This window comes from Asparagus officinalis, chromosome 5 (assembly GCF_001876935.1).
Source record: "Asparagus officinalis chromosome 5, Aspof.V1, whole genome shotgun sequence".
Taxonomy (NCBI): Eukaryota; Viridiplantae; Streptophyta; class Magnoliopsida; order Asparagales; family Asparagaceae; genus Asparagus; species Asparagus officinalis.
The window spans coordinates 120,032,124-120,051,763 of NC_033798.1; the positions used below are offsets into that span (position 1 = coordinate 120,032,124).

The window sequence follows — 19,640 nt, forward strand, 5'->3', positions numbered from 1 at the left end:
TCAAAATGTGTGGAAAAAAAATAAAATCAAAAGTGATCTCGTTGAGTATGGGAAGTGGTCTCTGTTTTTTATGAACTAGTTTAGATAAATGTTCATGAGATTGAAATTTTGGATAAGAATGTTTAGTGAGCCATTTTTTATGCCAAAAGAATGAAGGACAATGGATATTGTTCAAAAGAAAATTTGAAAAAGCTTGAAACCAAAAAAAATTAGATAAATACTAATGTAGTAAAAATTAAAGGGACAATACCAATAAAATTAGGTGAAGTACTCATGAAAATAAATCCAGTAGAACGTCATAGCATACATAAAAACATATCATTGATTAGGTCAGGGAGGGGAATTGGAGAAGAATGTATTGTTCAATAAGCAAGACAATTTGTCTTCACCCAACTTTTAAGAAGGAAGGGAAAGAAAATGACAAGAAGAATTGTGAGCTCATCTGACATTTGAGAAAGATATAATTGCCAATTCTAGCTATGGTTGAAAATTTTTGCCCTAATGATGAGAAAGAACTTAAAATACCATGAAATTATTGTTAAAGAAAAACATCGCCCTGGATGATGATTGTATCTAGATGTAATAAAAATTAGAAAAGTTGGACTAATACCAGAAAAATAATTGGCAATATAGAACACGAAAACATATATGACCATGGATTATATTGTTTTAAAGTATGCCTTAAGTAAAATATAAAAGAAAAAAAAATCATAACAAAGGCATGCCCTTGGATTACACAAAAATAGAGAACCTAAAGAAGCAACTGATATGTTCAAGAATCATGGCAATCTTCATCCATTATGTTCCACACTTGGCAAGAATTATGGAACAAAATTGGCAAGAAAAAATGCATGCTTGGTTTTTCAAGGGGAGTTAAAGTAGCTATCAAGTAGGTTTTATTATTATTATTATTATTATTATTATTATTATTTTGAATGGTATGTAGCCATCAAGTTAGAATATTTGTTCTTGATAGTTTAATTGGAGAGAAGAGAATCATTCAAGAGTTTTATTCATTGGAGATTGACTTGTCCCTATGAGAGAGAGAGAGACCGGGGAGGGGGGAGGGTAAGTCCATAGTGAATGGGGTCAGGACTAGTTCAGTGCAGGGTCTGCACTAAAAAAAGACTGTGATCTTCTTTAGAGACTGAAGACTGAGAGGAACAACAGAAGCTATACTATAACAAGGTCTGATCAAAAGAAACTGATCAGAGTTAAATCTTTTCCTGTAGAGTATTATCACAGCTGCCAAAGCTAACACAAACTCCATAAGTACCAAAAAGCACAATGGAACATACAGAGGTAACCAGTATGTGTAGTTCAATCACATAAAAAGGAGAGAAGGGCTACTATTTCTCTCTCACTACTCTTTTCCTCAGTCTGATCCTCACTTAGACCAGACAATGAAACTTGAGCTCATAAGACCTTCAGGTATAAAGGAAGAAGTAAAATTATTATTCTATGATGATGAAGTAGAAGAAAATTTTAAAAAAAAAATGCAAAGAAAAAAAGAAAGAAAAATTAGATCCGCATCACGACACAAAGAAATAAGAGAAAATTTTAAATTGACCAAGTTAATTGCCTTATATGATAATATGTCATCCAAAACTACATATGATACAAAGTTAGAAGACAAAAATTAGGGAAAATGAACTATATATAGGGAAATAGAAAATTAAATAAACGAAGGGGGGGGGGGGTGGGGGGGGGGGTGGGCATTAATTGAGTGTAAAAACGTTTGAACAGATGGGCAATGGAATGAGAGAAACAAATTATAATTTGATCAAATGAAAAAAAAAAAAAATACCTGCATATTGTTGTATCTATTGAAGGTCTTGAAGCAGACGGGGCAAGAGAACTGAGTAGGACCAATGAGGATCTGAGAAGGGGTTGGGATCCAGTACTGACCCTTGTTAAGCCTTCCTATTGTAGGGTACCCTAGAGGGGTATTGTTGTAATTATCGCCCTCATCCTTCCCCTCTTGATCATCATCATCCACTGCCACAGTAGCACTGCTTGAAGAAACCCTAGATATGAGATCAGCTGCAGTTGGGCTCGGTAAGCCTATATGAAGAGCAACAGTAACAGCCCCATCTTCATCATGGTCATGATCATGATCATGATGATGTCCATGTGATCCCTGGCCATGGCCATCATCATCACATGACATGGTTTCATCTTCTCTTCTTGGGGTGAGGTTGAGGAGGGGGAGGGCTTCTCTGAGGGGAGGCGAGGGGGGTGGGGTAGGGTGGCGGGTGTGAAAGTGGGTGAAGTTCTGGGTGTAGTTAAGATTATTGTGGAAGTTGTAGGAAGAGAGAGAGGAGGGATATTGAAGGGGAGGAGGGTTTGATGATGAGGAGTAGTAGTGATTGTAGAAGCCATTGAAGAAATTGGTATAGGGATCTCCCATGGCTTTAGAATGTGTTGAAGAAAGGTCAAGGGTTTTAACTTTATAGGAGGGAGGAGGGAGGGGGAGAGAGAGAGAGAGAGAGAGAAAATCACCTGGTGATCACTGAAGAGATGATGGAAAAGTTATACAAAGAGGAGAAAATAAAATAGAACAAAAATAATAAAATAAAAAGATTATGTAATTAGGGATTATGATATACATATATAATCTTGGGACTTGGGAGAACAAAACTTCCACAAGCATGTGAAGAAGCATTACATATGAACACAACACACCAACCAACAAGAGGGAAAGAAACAAGAGAGAGAAGGTAAATTTTGATCAGCCAAAAGACAAGATCAGATACTAGGGTTAGATGCTGTCTCCTACAAAAGATGAGAGAGAAAGGGTTAAATGTTAGTTTATTCAAGCTGGTTTTTGTTAGCTTATGGCCTTGATCCATTTGGTAGTATATAGTCTTATTAGGCAAATTGCAGTAAGCTCCCTCTTATATTATCAAATATTGCAGTAAACTTTTATTTTTTAGATCTAATAGTATATATATACGGCGAACACTGCAATTGTATTTTCATATTCAAACATACTCCAGAAAATTGAATTCTTTTACATATTAGAATCTGAATGTTTTATACATTGGTTTCTTTTTTGATTCCCTTGTTTTCTCCTTCTAAATGGACGCTTGATGACATTTGAAGTAGGATTACTCTTAATTATAATACTATCTTGTCATTTCTTTCTAGTATGCCAAAAGTTTACTACATAAAACCTTATGCACTATTACGTACTTTTATTGTTTATTTTTTATTTTTTTTACTTAGCTTAAGTCAGCTTCTAGCTCTTTTGTTGTGCATATTTTCATTTTTACAAATAATATTTATACTTTCCAAACGAAGAAGGAATGAATGAGACGTAATTCCTTAACTAGCCAGTTTTTGCTTATCATGATAAACTACGGTCTACGAAGTTGTTAACTCACCAAATTATACCGTCCCTAGCAAAGTTATGATTTATTTCAGTTACGAGTTTGAGATTAGAGGGCGGTCCCTCACTCAACTAGATATAGTGTCAATTAAGAAAGTTCAATATAGGTCGCGGGTCCTTATCGGCAAATTATCATGATCCATGTAGTTCTGTCTCCATGAACAGAGATCGGGTCCAAAAAACAACCCAAGTTTTGTCTATTCATTTTAATTTTGTTCAATGAGGAAAGTTTGTCATTAAATCGGTCGACCCAGATTAATTAATTAATGGTGGTGATCATAAATAATTTCATAGATTTTCATCCCATAGGCAACAGATTTAATTAGCTAGTAAGTATCCTTTTTCTGTATCCTACCATAAATTCCAGCTGCCTGTTTTGTGTGGTACCGAATGCAAGTTCAGAGCTATATATGTTTTTTCTTTTACATGCTTTTCATGTTTCAGAAACTATAATTAATTGGAGGTATTTATAACTAGATATTTCAAAACTAGCTACTATAAACTACTAGTAATTTTGCACCAAACTACCGTAAACTATTTTTATTAGAGAAAATATTACGTACCATCTAGAGAAAAATTATCATTTTGCATCAGAGATTTACCTTGACAATGTAAAAACGTGGTTAAGAATTAAGTCTAAAACGCGCGCCTCTAATGATTAAGAGCAAGAGTATACAAACTATTTCACGTTTGTATAATTATAGTTTAGCGATAGTTTTATGAGAAGCTCTACATAGAAATAATTTATCCTTTTACAAAACTACAAATTGACATTATTTTTAGTTGAGATCGACCGTAGAGGGTTTCCCAATATTATACCTTGGGATGAGACGGGCTCCTCCTCAACCCGACATTTTTTTGGATCAACGCAGAAAGCGCTCGTTTCCATAAATTGTAAAACCCATGGGTTGATGTTGCTATTTTTCACATTCATCTGTCATTTTTGGGACTTTTTTGATAATTTATTAGGGTAAGCGTACGTGTGCACTGTTCACACTCGACACACGCTCAGTGCATACTCTTCACACATCCCACGGGCACACGGTTGGAAGCACAAAGCACAAATTTTTCTCCTTCTTCTTCTTCCTTCTTCTTGCATGGGAAATTAAACACACCTTGTAATATTGTTTATAACTTAAAATCTTAACGTCTCACTGACCAGGAGGAGTTTGGTGAACTTTGCTCATGAGGATTCATGCGAATGTACCTCTATATTCAAAGAGTATAATAAGAAGTAAATGCATGCAGATTCTTGTCTGCGGAGCAATTAATTAGAGAATTATGCATTCTGAATGGTGACGATATTTTTGTATTATCGATCATGTAGAATGGAACACTGTGCTATAAGCATGTACCTTCAACCTCCTGTTATTTAGAGTGTAAAGATATAGAAAAGGCAAGAATGTGAGATTAGATTTTGAGACATGAAACTTTAATCTCTCGTTGATTAACAGTGGAATTGTAACGTTTTTGTACTCTGAGGATGGAGATAAATACATTGATTGTTGAACATTGTTAAATTTTAATTTTGTGACCGTGATTGTTTCTTTGTCGTTTGTTCATTCTATATATATCATCGATCTGTGGGGGTTTTTTTTTCGCTCTGAGCAGATAATACTCATAACTCTTCAACTATTTTGCTAACACTCCATGCATATATTGATGAAAAAGAAGGGCGTTATCTCTAACTTGATGTCTCGGATGCTCTGACATAAAAAATTTGTACCCCTTTGCGTGATTGGCCAAATAAGCTTAGAATTAGAATCCTATCATAACTGTTATGACAAATTCCCCAAGATAAGCTAATATCAATCACACGAGAGCATGAAAAGTATCAAGAACACACGAACACAAAGATAAATGTGGTTCGGCTTGTAGCCTACATCCATGGGCGAATGAGGAGAAAAGCTTTACTAATTGTAAGGAATACAAAGTGGAATATCTCAATCCCAAATAACACCCCAAAAGTATAATACAACTCTCAACTAAAGGAACAAAAGAGAAGAATATCAATAGGCTTCACAAAAGAACTCTCTCTTCTTGATTGGTGCTCTGAAGATTGATGCATCTAATTGGCTTAAAAGACTGTTCTTATATAGCCTTGAAGATCCAAACTCATTGTTGTCTAAGGAATAAGAGTTCTAATAGGAATAGAAGTTCACATGTCCTAAAATCCAACAAGAGTTCAAGTAGAAATAAATTAACCTCTAATATTATTGGTTGTGCAAAGTCTAATGTAAGTAGGACTCTTGATCAAAACAAACCAACCTAAAAAAGAATTCACAAAGCAATATGGATTTGAGTATTTGAGACAACCTATAACAATTCTCCACATTGACTCAAATGCGTAGAAAATTCCTCACTCCAAAATAAGCTAACTTACTCCACCTTCTCCAATAGCCTCGCAGGGCATCTAAGTGTGGCACATATCAATCAAGTCCAAGTCCAGCTTGAACTTGCTAATTGAAAGAGGCCTCCTTAATAAATTGATTGAATTTTCCACATGACGACCGTAAATATTAGCGAAGTTATCACCTGAAGTAGCTCCTGAATAGTTAAAGGGTACAAAATTATCAACCGACAATGCATAAGCTACTATATCTTTATATCTTCGCGGTGGTCAGATATCTCGTCTAGACCAATATCTAGCAATAGTGCATTCCCGCTCTCTTCCTGCAGCTGCTGAGGTGCTTCATTTACTTGAACGGGATTTGGCTGCTGAACTCTCGTAGTCTTATCCTACTGAAGAGCTGAATCACGAATTTCTAACTCCACCTTATATCCGTTAGTGCGCACCTTATCAACAACTAAAACTGATGATCGTTTTTTGTGGAACATAGCTGATTCATCAAAAGTAATATCACGGCTAATAATAATCTTAGGAGACTTCGGATTAGGACATCATAACCTAAAACCCTTAACACCCGATGCATAACCTAGGAATATGCACTTCTTCACTCGCGGCTCAAGTTTCCCTTGACTAACATGCACATATGCAGGGTACCAAATATTCTAAGATTAGAATAATCTGCAGGCTTACCGGACCAAACCTCCTCTGAAGTTTTACAACTAATAGCAGTGGATGGCGACCGATTCACTAAGTAACAAACTGTATTCGCTGTGTCCACCCAATATTCCTTGCCTAAACCTGCATTGAACATCATATGGTGAGCTTTCTTCAATAAGGTTTTGTTCCTATGTTCTGTCACTCCATTCTGTTGCGGCATGTGAGGGACTGTACGATGTTTAACAATTCACTCCTTCTTATAGAACTCATTAAATTTTCCTCCACAAAACTCAAGGTCATTATCAATTCTAAGCCTCTTAATTAGCCTCCCAATATGCTTCCCAATCAAAGACTTTCACTGTTTGAAAGTCACAAACACCTCATATTTATATCTCAAAAAATAGACCCAAACCTTCCTGGAGTAGTCATCAATGAAGGTCAATAAATATCTGGAACTACCACCCCTCGAGGTAACTTGAGAATGTCCCCAAAGATCTGAATGGATATAATCTAAAGTACATTTAGTCTGATGCACTACCGTACTGAAGCTGGCTCTTTTCTACTTTTCAAAGATACAATACTCACAGAATCCTAATTTTCCTGTACTCTATCCACATGAAAGACCCTTCTTACTTAACTTGGTCAATCCGCGTTCACTCATACGACCAAGTCTCATATGTCATAATCTGGCAGTATCAACTCCTGACATCGACGATGAAACTGCAGCCGAGCCGGTAGCTGTAGAACCTTGCAAAACATACAAGCTGCCGAATCTTCTTTCTTTTTATAACCATAATAGAGCCTTTTGTAACCCTACGAACTCCATTGTTTGGTGGAAAATTTATAGTAAAAATAAAAATTGAAAGAAATATATTTGATTTGTATTTTCTCAATCTTAATTACAATTTAGATTTTTGATTACAAAAGAAAAGATAATTAATCTGAATTCTCCCCTTTGTTTAAGTCTGGATTCTTCACGGTGACGATGGAGTGCCTCCCTCGAATGCTCGCATCGAGTTTGCTCTTCATTGATCCAAACACCTTTTTCATTGGAACGTGATCTTCTCCTTATGATTTGATACCATGGAGAACTTGTCAAGTAAGTTTTAGAACTCTGAACGAGTTTAGAAGAACTTGCAGAGCAAGTTTTGAATTCTGATCGAGTTGAGAAGAACTCTTAGAAAGAGTTCAAAAGCCAAGCCGAGTAATCTCAAAGGCTTCAATAAAAGCCTCCAAGTTATTCAAGAGTTCTTCCAAGTTTCTGATCTCCAAAGCTCCAAGAAGATCTGAAGAAGCCGAGTCAAATATCTCTTATTCGCTGCCAAATCGAAGGCTGAAGGATGGAGGATCCAAGGACCCGAACTCAATTGAGTTTACCCCTATTTATAGGGGATTAAGGGATATAACTCACCCTTTAATTCACTCCTAAGTGGGCGTGATTACCTCAGATCATGGGAAAAAATAGTTCTAGAACCGTTCGACTCATGATTGAATGAGTCAAATGCCCAAGTTGATGTTCAGGATCCTAACTCCACATCTTAGACTGGAGACGCGAGTTAGGCACCCACTGGATGTTGAAAAACGTAAGGGTCGCCCGTGTTTTGTTTGTTGAGGGCTAGAAACACAGGGGTCGCTTGCGTCTTAAGAACTGAAACGCGAAGATGAATTCCACGTTTAGAAGATGCTAGTGACTTATAACCTCTTCTGTAGAGCGTTGTAAAGACCATTGTTGAGTGATCTTAGCCTTGGCTATTTTGGGGTGTGAAAATCGTCAGATTATAACTCTCACAGTTGATTATGAAGACTATTGATTAGAGCTTTCATCAGTTATTGTGAAGGTCGTCAGATTGTAACCTTTATCGATCTACGTAAAAGTCTTCAAATTGTAGTCTTCTGGAAGCTGTCGAATTATAACTTCCATCATTGGTGTTTAATGGAGATTAGCTATCTGTTGTGATTTTTAGACAGTCTATAGAACCCCCTCTAAAATTTTTGAAAGTTCGCGATTGACTGGGACGAATTTTCGGAATATTTTGGATCTCAATTCTGATCTTGGAGCTGTTAATTCCTTATCGTAAAGGAGTTATTCTCTGCAACCGCTTCAAAGACATCTTGGTTGAAGGGATTTGCCACACAAGACCCGTATCACTACCACATTTGAGGCCTATGGGGACGGTTCTGAACCGTCACCCTAGGCATGGAAACCGTCACACTAGGTCTATGGGGACGGTTCTACATCCGTCTCATTTGCAGCCGTGCCCGTAGGTCTAATGGGATGGTTTATGCTCCTAGTGCAACGATTTGTAAACTGTCCCCAATAGTACCATAAGGGAACGGTTGTGCTAAGGGGTCGGTTCTTAGTTTAGAACAAGTGGAACGGTTGTATATCAAGGGGAACGGTTTTTAGGTTCTAAGCAACGGGAATAGTTTGATAGCAAGGGGAACGGTTTTTATGTTCTAAGCAATGGGAACAATTTTATAGCAAGGGGAACGGTTTCTATGGGAGCGGATTTTATACCAAGGGGGACGGTTTCGAGCTTGACCTAAGAGGTCGGTTATATTGTCTATAGGAACGGTTTTGTTTGTGATCTATGGGGACGATTTTTTATACCAAAGGGGACGGTTTTTATTTTTTACTGATCAAAACAAATCATCCAAATATCACACATCAGTCCATCACATACAAAGAAACAATAGTCCAAGTTTTACACAAAACTAACCAAACTTTAGCCTTAATATAATGAACAATTCATTACAACGAAGAACAATATTATAGCAATAGGATTGAGATAATTCTTCACAAGTTTTACACAAAAACATACCAAATTAAGCACATATCACAAATCCTCCATGATTAAAACAAAGAGCTACTACTTAATCAAAAGGTCAAAATGTCTCTATTGAGACGATTAAGTTCTAAATCTTCACAACAAATAAATCCCCCAAAGAGCGACAAACATGGATCTTCAGATGTTTTCCTGCATACATCAAGATAAAAAAATGAGTAAGCACAAGTAGAATGAAATGCACTGTAATACACCTAATCATGAAACAAATTAATGATTATCACATGATTCTCTATCTCTTAGCGACACACATGAGCTTGGATCCTCTCTTCTTCTCTTAGAATTAGCACATGATTCTCTATCTCAGTTGCCGTACTATGAAGATGGAAAGAAACAAATTAGCACCGTTTTGGTTCATAGAGACATTGATTTTTCTTTCTATTTTCATGTGACTTTATCGGTCTTATTACCTTTAAGAATAAATCGATAAATAACCTTTATTCTTTCTTTTTTCATGGAAGCTCTTTTTTCTCTTAATTCTGGAGCTTTCCTCTCCTTTCTTCATGAGGAACCCTTCACTCTTTACAGTTTTCGTAATCCCTCATGTGATATAGTCATATGGGCATTTCTGAAGCAAGGAAAAAGGGCAGATTTAAGGTTTGAAGTGTAGAGTAGAAACATGTGTTGTTGATATTTCATAAGGAAGACCTATCTGATATATGTGATATTTTGATATGCAAACAGTTGATGGATGCTTGCAGATACTTCTTAATTTACCATATCCTTAAACTTATAACACTTGTTAGACGTTTCAAACTTAATTTACCATATCATCCTCCATGATTAAAACAAAGAGCTACTACTTAATCAAAAGGTCAAAATGTCTCTATTGAGACGATTAAGTTCTAAATCTTCACAACAAATAAATCCCCCAAAGAGCGACAAACATGGATCTTCAGATGTTTTCCTGCATACATCAAGATAAAAAAATGAGTAAGCACAAGTAGAATGAAATGCACTGTAATACACCTAATCATGAAACAAATTAATGATTATCACATGATTCTCTATCTCTTAGCGACACACATGAGCTTGGATCCTCTCTTCTTCTCTTAGAATTAGCACATGATTCTCTATCTCAGTTGCCGTACTATGAAGATGGAAAGAAACAAATTAGCACATGAGTTCTTCACTCCAGTTAATGTTTTCTTCATACATTAACCTTGTTGGTTATTCCTTAATGTATGAACTCAATTTCAGATCAATCACGGTTATTGCAATGGCCACCCCTTGAATTTTCTTTCTCCTAATCAGGGACTTAAAAGCTCGTGATTATCTATCATCGCAAATTTCCGATGGATCATAATCCTCATCAGAAGCAAGATCCCATGCAGCCACTACCTTTTGCTTGGTAGAAAGTCAGTTTTTTTTTTACTGGTCAAGTCCCTGCATTATTGGTCATGCAATTTGAGCTCGAGCAAAAACAATGGATGTACGTATGTCTTAACATTTAGTTTTTTTTCTAAATGTTTCATATTCTCCTTAACCGAATAATGTTGACATTTGATTTAGTTATTTTAGTCATTTGCAAATTAAAAAACCATAACATGCAACACCTAACTTTTTAAGCTTTGGCGCACAAATGGATTCAAAAAGATGTTTATGAGAATCTACACCTTTTTATGTATTATTTAAGTCTGTACCTTTTTATTTAAATCCAAAATGAAGATGGATCAGGAGGAGGCACAATAAAGTACATGGATCCACTGTTAACGTCCATACATGAGATAAAATTAAACACTTGCAGGATATTCTCAACATATCTCAGTATAAAAGTATAGCAAATACATCATAAAGTTACCTTTAGTTGGAGCTGTGAATAAGAAGAATCGACCATTCCAAAGTGGAATTCCTTGTATCATACCTGAAATTTACAAAACCAAACGCATGAAAAACTAAGAGAAATTTACCAATCCAAATCAAGTTGTCATAATACACAAAAAAGAAAAAGAAAGATATAACAAAAGAAAAAACTACCTCATTTCGTGGCTGATGGCTGCTTGCAGATGAGCGAGGATGATCATGATTTCGAGCACTACCACCTTGCTCAGGTGATCTTGTGCGTGCAATAAGTCTTGCAATAGCCGCCGGATCAATTGTTTGCCCAAGTGTTTCAGTCAAGAGCTCGGCGAAACCATGAACCAAATCTGCCTTCTGCTCTTCAAACTTTTTTGTCAACTCTTGCTCAACTTTTTGTGATATAGTTTGAACAACAGATTCTGGAACTTGCTCAGAGGGATCCATGATCTTTTTATTTTTATTTTGGAGCATGGTTTTAGTGACACCCCTCCCCCTAAGACGTACACGTCCAGGATGTTCATCTTTCTTGACTAAATCCCATGCATCATCAGCTTCATCTTGAGATTTGAGTTCTTCTAAAGCACCCTGCATTAGCAAAATTTATATTTAGTTGCTATGCATGTTATATGAAAATTAGGACCTAAAAAGCAATATATGAATACTAATATTTAGGGAATATGGCACATACTATCAAATTGATTGTTTTCTCTCCTTGTGGATTTATCTTCTTTTTACGAGTCTCAATAAACATTTCAGCTTCACTTGGAGGTCTTCCCAACTCATTTTCCTATAATAAAGACATGATAGTTAAAATATTGATAAATACATTAAAAACAAACAAAATGAAAGGATGCAGTTAATAAGTAACACTAAAAAAATTTTTAAATACCATTTTTTTGCGAATCCTCGCAAAACTTATTGTCCCCGTAGTGTGCACATATTCTAGACCTTCACGATTTGCTTTGTTGGTCTCACTTGTTTTCTACACATATAGAAGGAACATGGATTTAAATAACAACCAGACCATTAGTATGAAACGATAAACGAGTGAACAAGAAACGATAAACGAGCCTATAACTCCTGTAAGTATGAATTCAATAATTTATGTATGCATGTTTTTTTTTCCACTTAATTTCTTTGCAAATCTCCTTATTCCTCAGGAGAAGGGTGTTCAGGCCCAGCTAATCTCCTCCTCTCTCTCTCCTCACTTAATTTCTCCCACTGTAGATCTCCTTATTCCTCAACCACCTGGGACCCGCTATTGCTCGAGCTCCTGACCCCCTGGCCCATCCTCGATCCCTCCCTCTCCCCTCTCCCTAATGCTTTCTGAACAAGAGCGAATGTGGCGGAAAACGTAAACTGACAGGTATCTTGGTCATTGACGGACAAAATTGCAAGACCCTTTAGGATTTTGAGGGCCTGATGAACAAGTCCAGAGAGTTGAGGATTAATATGAAAACATTGAAAGGTTTGAGGGACTATTATCTATATAGTCCTTCCCATAGAGTTGTTTAGATTCATTGAAATAGAAATTGATGGAACCGAGTATTAAAGAGACATAAACCATGTCACTTTACGATATTCACTGTACACACTCATCAAGGTGAGGCATCAGAATCAAAACAGGAGAAGTAAAAAAGGACAGGCCAACATTGTTTCATTCCCTTACCCTGTTAATAACAAGGTTAAGGACTCCAAGCACAAAAGGACATGCAAACAAGCAAATGCACGCATCATCCTCTAGCTGTGAAGGGCTACCACAAGAGAGAAATAAATAGTGTTTGTATGTTGTATAGGACTCACATAGATTGGACTTCCCTTTTCTTTCCCTCCCAGACTTAAAGCTCAAATTCCTTCTTTCTGAATCTCAATCAGCCCAGCGATGTCAGGTTTCAGAGTAGACAAAACTGAGGATTATTTACATAAAACAAATACTTTAAAATTGATGTTTCAAAATAATACTATTTCGAAACTGAGGATTATTTACTCTTAAAACAAATGGAAAGCTCAATTATATTGCAGCCCAGCGATGTCAACCCAGCGATGTCAGGTTTCTGAATCTCAATCAGCTCAAACTGAGGATTATTTACTCTTAAAACAAATGGAAAGCTCACTTATATTGCATAAATATTCTACTCCAAGATGACTTATCAAAGAAGGGAAAGCTCATGTTTCGAAATAATACTTTAAGATTGATGCTAGAACAGAAACTGCATGTCTGTTTTCTCATTTACCTTTGATTGTTCAGAGTTCCGGAATTTAAGCAAGGCTTTAAATTCTATTTCAGGTATAGTATTTGGCCGTGTTTTTAGTCTTTGTTTTTCATTTTTGAACCCGTCAAAACACTTCTTCTTCAATATGGACTTCCAGCGCCTCCATGCACAATTGACAGTTTCTAGGGTCCATTTTTTTCCATCCTCCGGAATGTCATATTTTTCCTACATTAACATAATTTGACAATAAACAAAATTTTGATCATAAATACTTGATATAAATAAGAGGGAAAGAACAACAGGAAATATCGATTAATTATAAAACTCGTACCTTAACATAATCCCATATTTTTTCTTTATCTTTTTCTTCAACTTTGTGCCAATTTTCCTTATCCAGAGGTGCAAAACTTGAGTTTCTTCCAAGTGTGCCTAAGAAACTGCTAAGTTCACTGCATGCCTTATCTGACGGTCCAATGGGTTGTCCATATCCATTTAAAAAAATAACTTGTCGATCATGGACACTTCGTGCATGAATTTTTTCACATTTAGTTTGCCCTCGATATTTTTTGGGTTTGTCTACCACTTTATTGGCTACCTGTCTTGTTGGTTGTTCCCTTAAGTCCTCACCTCCTTCAGACTCGTTTGTAAAATCATCCAAAATATTTTCCTCTTCATATTGCTCATCATGTTCACTAACATCTCCTTCAGCATCTTCTTTGAAATCCTCTCTAATATCTTCCTCTTCATCTTCTATGTTGGCCGAATGTTCTCCTCTTGCGATCACCTTTATTTGTGCATGATTGTGAAGTTGTTGTCGTGCCTTACTAGATTGTCCCTTTTGCTCTATGATTTTTTTCCGAATATCTCGCTCCACATTTTCTATTTCATCCAACATTTTCTCCTCTCTTGATTGTCTCATACGAATCATTTTCTTCTTTGTCTGCACCTCTAACTCTTTTCTTTGTATTGCAATATTTTTAGTAGGTGGTTCACATATATTGGGCGCATGCTTTCTCATAATATCCATATTATTTACCCGATTATGTTCTTTTGAGCGCACTTGTGGACATGTCGTTGCCACATTTGTAATCTGTTTCGGAGGATAAAAGATCCTGTTTTGCTTCTTTTTGTCACCACGTCCACATTCTGCGCTCGTAACCTACAAACAAGGAAAAGTAAAAAAATTAATACAGTTAGAGAAAGAAACTTAGAATATACAATTAAAAATCAACCCAACTTACCTCAAATGATCTCTTCTGTTTTGAAGAGGTTGACACAGAATTTTTTTCTGCTTCCATGTTTTTGTTTGTTCCCTGGTAACTCCAAGGACAAAAGATACATCAGAATGCATATTCGTACAAAATGCATGAAAGTTCTCGATGAATTGCAGGGAATGCATATTCCATGGTAACTCAAATGATCTATTTCTTTTTCTTTTTCTTTTTTGATAGAAAAGTGTGCCTTTTTGTTGCAAAACCAAACAGTCAGATATAAGAAACCTAATGAATATGAATTATCCTATAAGAGAATATTACTAACTACGCTATTCCATATATCAGATTATGGTTACTGAGACAAAACAGAACTAGCTGTCAGCCTAAGAGAACTTTGTTCGAAGCAAGCAAGCAAAAAAGATATAAATGATAACATAATTTTTATTTTGTAGGCTTTCTGCTGACTGGAGTTTTATTTTGTTTTCAGCACTTACTGGAAATCCGAAGAAGACGCAAACATTGCTGGTTTAGGAGGTGAAACAGAGGCTTATCCTTATGTTTCATTCACAAGTTGCGATGCTACCAACTTCTGGAGTTTTGAGTAATTATTCTTATAAGCATATATCAATGCAGCGGTCATTGAGAAACATAATTTTTATTGTATATTAGTATCAATTATTTTTCATGTGTACCCCCATACTCTGCATAATAGGCTAAATACGTTTTGTCATAAGATGTTTATAGGTTTCAGTGGTTTTTCAATATCGCGAATTGTAATTTTTTCTAGTCAAAACAGATGGTCATGAACCGAACCTCAGTCCTTGTATTTTATTTTTCTACTCAATAAGTTCACTTAATAAGTTCAACCTGAATTATATGCAACTTGATGCATATAATTTTGATTGATTGTTTTTTGGCTTCTAATCACAAATGGTATCAGAACTTAGAAGCTATAGCCAGGACATGTCTCTTTGTTCAAGAAGAAACTCATTTTTCTGTAAAATATATGTTCAGCTCTTAGCTACAAATTAATCTAAGGTCCCCCACCTTACAATTAATCCTTCAACGGCAAATGGGATAAAACATCAAATTTTCACATTTGTAAGGAAAATTACAGCATGACTACAATTAAACTTTTGGTTGAATAATACAAAAGTAATTGCGTTAAATAAAGATTTACTTCATCTGACCATCAAGTTGCATAAAGTAATTGCGTCATCAACTGTTTTGTTCTTCCTCCTATTTTGATACAAAGTGCATTTTTTGTATTAGCCAATCATACGATGTGAACGATTTGATACTAATCTTTGGCACTGGAGTTCTATAGGCGCTACAATTTAAGTTTCATCCGAACATCAGCAATGCAAGAAAGTTAGAATGGAGGAACAGTATTACCATTTTTTTTCAAAATAAATGCCACAGCGGCTCTTTGTTAGATATGCAAAAGTCTGGCCTAATATGTGACGATGTTAACATGCCTAACTCCGATAGTATAAGATACTAATACTCGCACAACTTGTCTATATATGAGCAAAAATTCTGCGTTCTTTAAACTACTAATTCATACTCAAATCATAAAGAAAATGACAAAGTCTACTCAACCCATATACTCAAAACATAAAGTTCAAAGCTCATTTCTTTCAAAACATACAGAAAGTCTCATGTCTTTACTCCATCCAATCCCAATCTGTTTCATCAAAGTCACTGTCTTCATCACCTTCCATTATATTATCATCATGAATATATATATTTGGAGGAATGTCAACAGTGGACCTCGGCACATCATCTCTACACCAACCCACATCATCTATGTCATCATTACTAGTTGGGATTAAATCACTGACAATGTCAATACTTTCAACCCAATAGTCACCTCCATGTGTAGCACCAATATCACGGTCAATATCATAAACATGACTAGGAAGCTTCTTTAAAACATAATGCCAATTCTTGTTTGCCTCTTCAACAGGATCCTTCACATAGAAAACTTGATGAACTTGACATGCCATGACAAAAGGATCATTTATATGGCCTTTGTTATTAAAATTGACGCGGATAAGCCCATATTCATCTTCTTCTGAATGAAACCAGTCACATTTGAATAGCACAACACTAAATTTGCCCCAATAGTCTATTTCAATGATATCTTGTATGACGCCATAAAAAGTAACATTTCCAGTTTTAGGATTATGATCCTTAGAACTTGCATAACTGTCTACTTGACTGGTTACAGACACACCACTATTCTGAGTTTTGCATGTTTCATCACGCGCCTTGATGTGGAAAGTACAACCATTCACATAATAGCCTCTGTATTTTTTTGCTACAAAATTAGGACCCATTGATAACCATTTTAGATAATCAGGCGCTGATTCCAACTCAGATACACTAATTTTAAACTAGTCAGTGAAGTCCTTGCTGTGCTTTTGAGCTCCCGTCCATTTATTTGTTCTGCCTCTTTTTCTTGACTGATTCTCAATCAAAAGTTTATGTTCACTGCATAACAATACAAAATACATAGGTCTATAAAGTGAAATATGGACAACAACATTAAATAAGAAGTAATATTTAAGTAATGAATCATACCGTATATAATTATCAACTTCATTGTTATCACAATTGTACAAGGCATATGAAAATGAGCATCATGAGTCTTATACCCAGATATTTTCTTCTCCCTCACATTTACACATCTTGAGATATTTGATGCACAACCATGAGGCACTTTTGCATCTGCCAACACTTTGCAAAACATTTCTTTTTCCTGTGATGTCATAGAAAAGCAAGCTTTCGCAAATGTAACACGACGATCATCAGCCGACTGCACAGGATGAAGATCTCGTCTTATGCCCATTTTTTGTAAGTCAACAATCCAAAATTTGTTGAACTAAATGAACAGGAAGATGAACCATGATGTCAAAGAAACTTGGTGGAAATATTTTCTCAAGTTGACAAAGTATCTCTACGATCTCAGACTACAAGGATTTAAGTTCAACTGGCTTGAGAACTTTGCTGCATAAACCCTTGAAGAAAGCACATAATCTGATGAGAGGAATAGCAACACTCCTAGGCAAACTTCTTCTTAATGCAACTTGAAGTAAATATTGCATGAGAAAATGAGCATCATGAGTCTTATACCCAGATATTTTCTTCTCCCTCACATTTACACATCTTGAGATATTTGATGCACAACCATGAGGCACTTTTGCATCTGCCAACACTTTGCAAAACATTTCTTTTTCCTGTGATGTCATAGAAAAGCAAGCTTTCGCAAATGTAACACGACGACCATCAGCCGACTGCACAGGATGAAGATCTCGTCTTATGCCCATTTTTTGTAAGTCAAAGCGAGCTTTAACATGATCCTTCGTCTTTCCTGGAATGTCTAACAATGTGCCAACAATATTGTCACAAACATTCTTCTCAATATGCATTAAATCTAGCATGTGACGACATCTATTATGCTCCCAATAAGGTAAATCAAAAAATACTGACCTTTTCTTCCACGGACAATTTCTATTTGCTTTTTTCTTTTGCTTTTTTCCAAATTCATTGACAAAATCAGATAATTCATCTATAATTTCAGTCCCAGACAGTGATATCGGTTCTCTTCCAAGCTCAATGTCACCATTAAACGATCTTTTATTAAATCGCCATGGGTGGTCATCTTTTAAAAATCTACGATGACCCATATAACACATCTTCTTGCTATATTTTAAATACTCAGAGCATGTATTATAATTGCAATAAGGACAAGCCAACCTGCCTTTAGTACTCCATCCGGACAACATTGCGTATCCTGGGAAGTCACTAACTGTCCAAAGCAAAGCTACACGCAATTTAAATGATTGTTTAATAGAAGCATCATATGTAAGTAATCCAACTTCCCACAACTCTTTCAATTCATCAATCAGTGGCTGCAAGTATATGTCAATGTTGTTGCCAGTTTCTTTTGCTTTTTTCCAAATTCATTGACAAAATCAGATAATTCATCTATAATTTCAGTCCCAGACAGCGATATCAGTTCTCTTCCAAGCTCAATGTCACCATTAAATGATCTTTTATTAAATCGCCATGGGTGGTCATCTTTTAAAAATCTACGATGACCCCATATAACACATCTTCTTGCTATATTTTAAATACTCAGAGCATGTATTATAATTGCAATAAGGACAAGCCAACCTGCCTTTAGTACTCCATCCGGACAACATTGCGTATCCTGGGAAGTCACTAACTGTCCAAAGCAAAGCTACACGCAATTTAAATGATTGTTTGATAGAAGCATCATATGTAAGCAATCCAACTTCCCACAACTCTTTCAATTCATCAATCAGTGGCTGCAAGTATATGTCAATGTTGTTGCCAGGGGATTGAGGACCAGGAATAAGTAGAGATAGCATGAAATATTCTGCCTTCAAGCACATCCATGGCGGTAAATTATAGTTGATTAAGATAACTGGCCATGTACTATGCGCAATACTCATTGTTCGAAAGGGGTTAAATCCATCACTAGCAAGCCCTAATCTCACATTACGAGGGTCTAATGCGAACTCTGGATGCTTTTCATCAAAGTCTTTCCAAGCTTTACCATCAGCCGGATGCCTTAGAATCCCATCCTCGATGCGCTCCTTAGAATGCCAACTCATAGATTTAGCAGTTTGAGAACACATAAATAGTCTTTGAACTCTAGGTTTTAAAGGAAAGTACCTCAAAACCTTTACTGGAACATTATGCACCTTTTTAGTTAGTTGATTGGAGTCATTTGCTACATCATCCTTCTTTGGCTTCCACCGAGAAGCACCACAACTACTACACTTATTCAGTTTCCCATTTACATTTCCATAGAATAGCATACAATCGTTAGAGCACGCATGTATTTTTTCATAATCGAGACCCAAGTCCTTGACAATCCTTTTGGCTTCATAAAAAGACTTTGGCAACTTTATGTCTGGAATTGCTTCCCTCCACAAGGTCAGAGAATCATCAAATGCCTCATTGCTTAGTCCATGTATGCACTTATGCAAGTTTTGCATCCTGGGAATAACTCTTGTTGGCCTTCTTCCACTAACTTATAAAATTTCTTAGCATCCTCGGTCAATTCCTCTGTGCCTTCCTTTATGTCTTCTTCATCGTTATCTGAAAACTCTTCTATTGTGCCTCTAAAAATAT

At 36.1% G+C, this 19,640-nt stretch overlaps 3 protein-coding genes across 3 annotated transcripts in view; all 3 read right to left on the bottom strand.

Moving 5' to 3' along the window:
* The window catches only part of LOC109840961 (zinc finger protein WIP2-like), a 3,398-nt gene extending 774 nt beyond the window's left edge, over nucleotides 1–2,624 (bottom strand). The window contains exon 1 of the mRNA XM_020409799.1: nucleotides 1,808–2,624. Coding sequence (XP_020265388.1) covers nucleotides 1,808–2,410 — 603 coding nt within the window. The 5' untranslated portion in view covers nucleotides 2,411–2,624. The remainder of the gene's footprint in view (nucleotides 1–1,807) is intronic.
* On the bottom strand, nucleotides 10,099–16,134 carry LOC109842489. The gene is made up of 4 exons (XM_020411358.1): nucleotides 16,123–16,134; nucleotides 14,499–14,570; nucleotides 11,222–11,629; nucleotides 10,099–10,151 (listed from the first exon to the last, which is right to left on the bottom strand). The coding sequence occupies exons 1-4, from the start codon at nucleotides 16,132–16,134 to the stop codon at nucleotides 10,140–10,142; spliced, it is 504 nt and encodes a 167-aa protein (XP_020266947.1). The 3' UTR covers nucleotides 10,099–10,139.
* LOC109842490 lies at nucleotides 17,447–19,504 on the bottom strand. The gene is made up of 2 exons (XM_020411359.1): nucleotides 18,658–19,504; nucleotides 17,447–18,426 (listed from the first exon to the last, which is right to left on the bottom strand). Exons 1-2 carry the CDS (start codon nucleotides 19,502–19,504, stop codon nucleotides 17,447–17,449), a joined length of 1,827 nt encoding a protein of 608 aa, XP_020266948.1.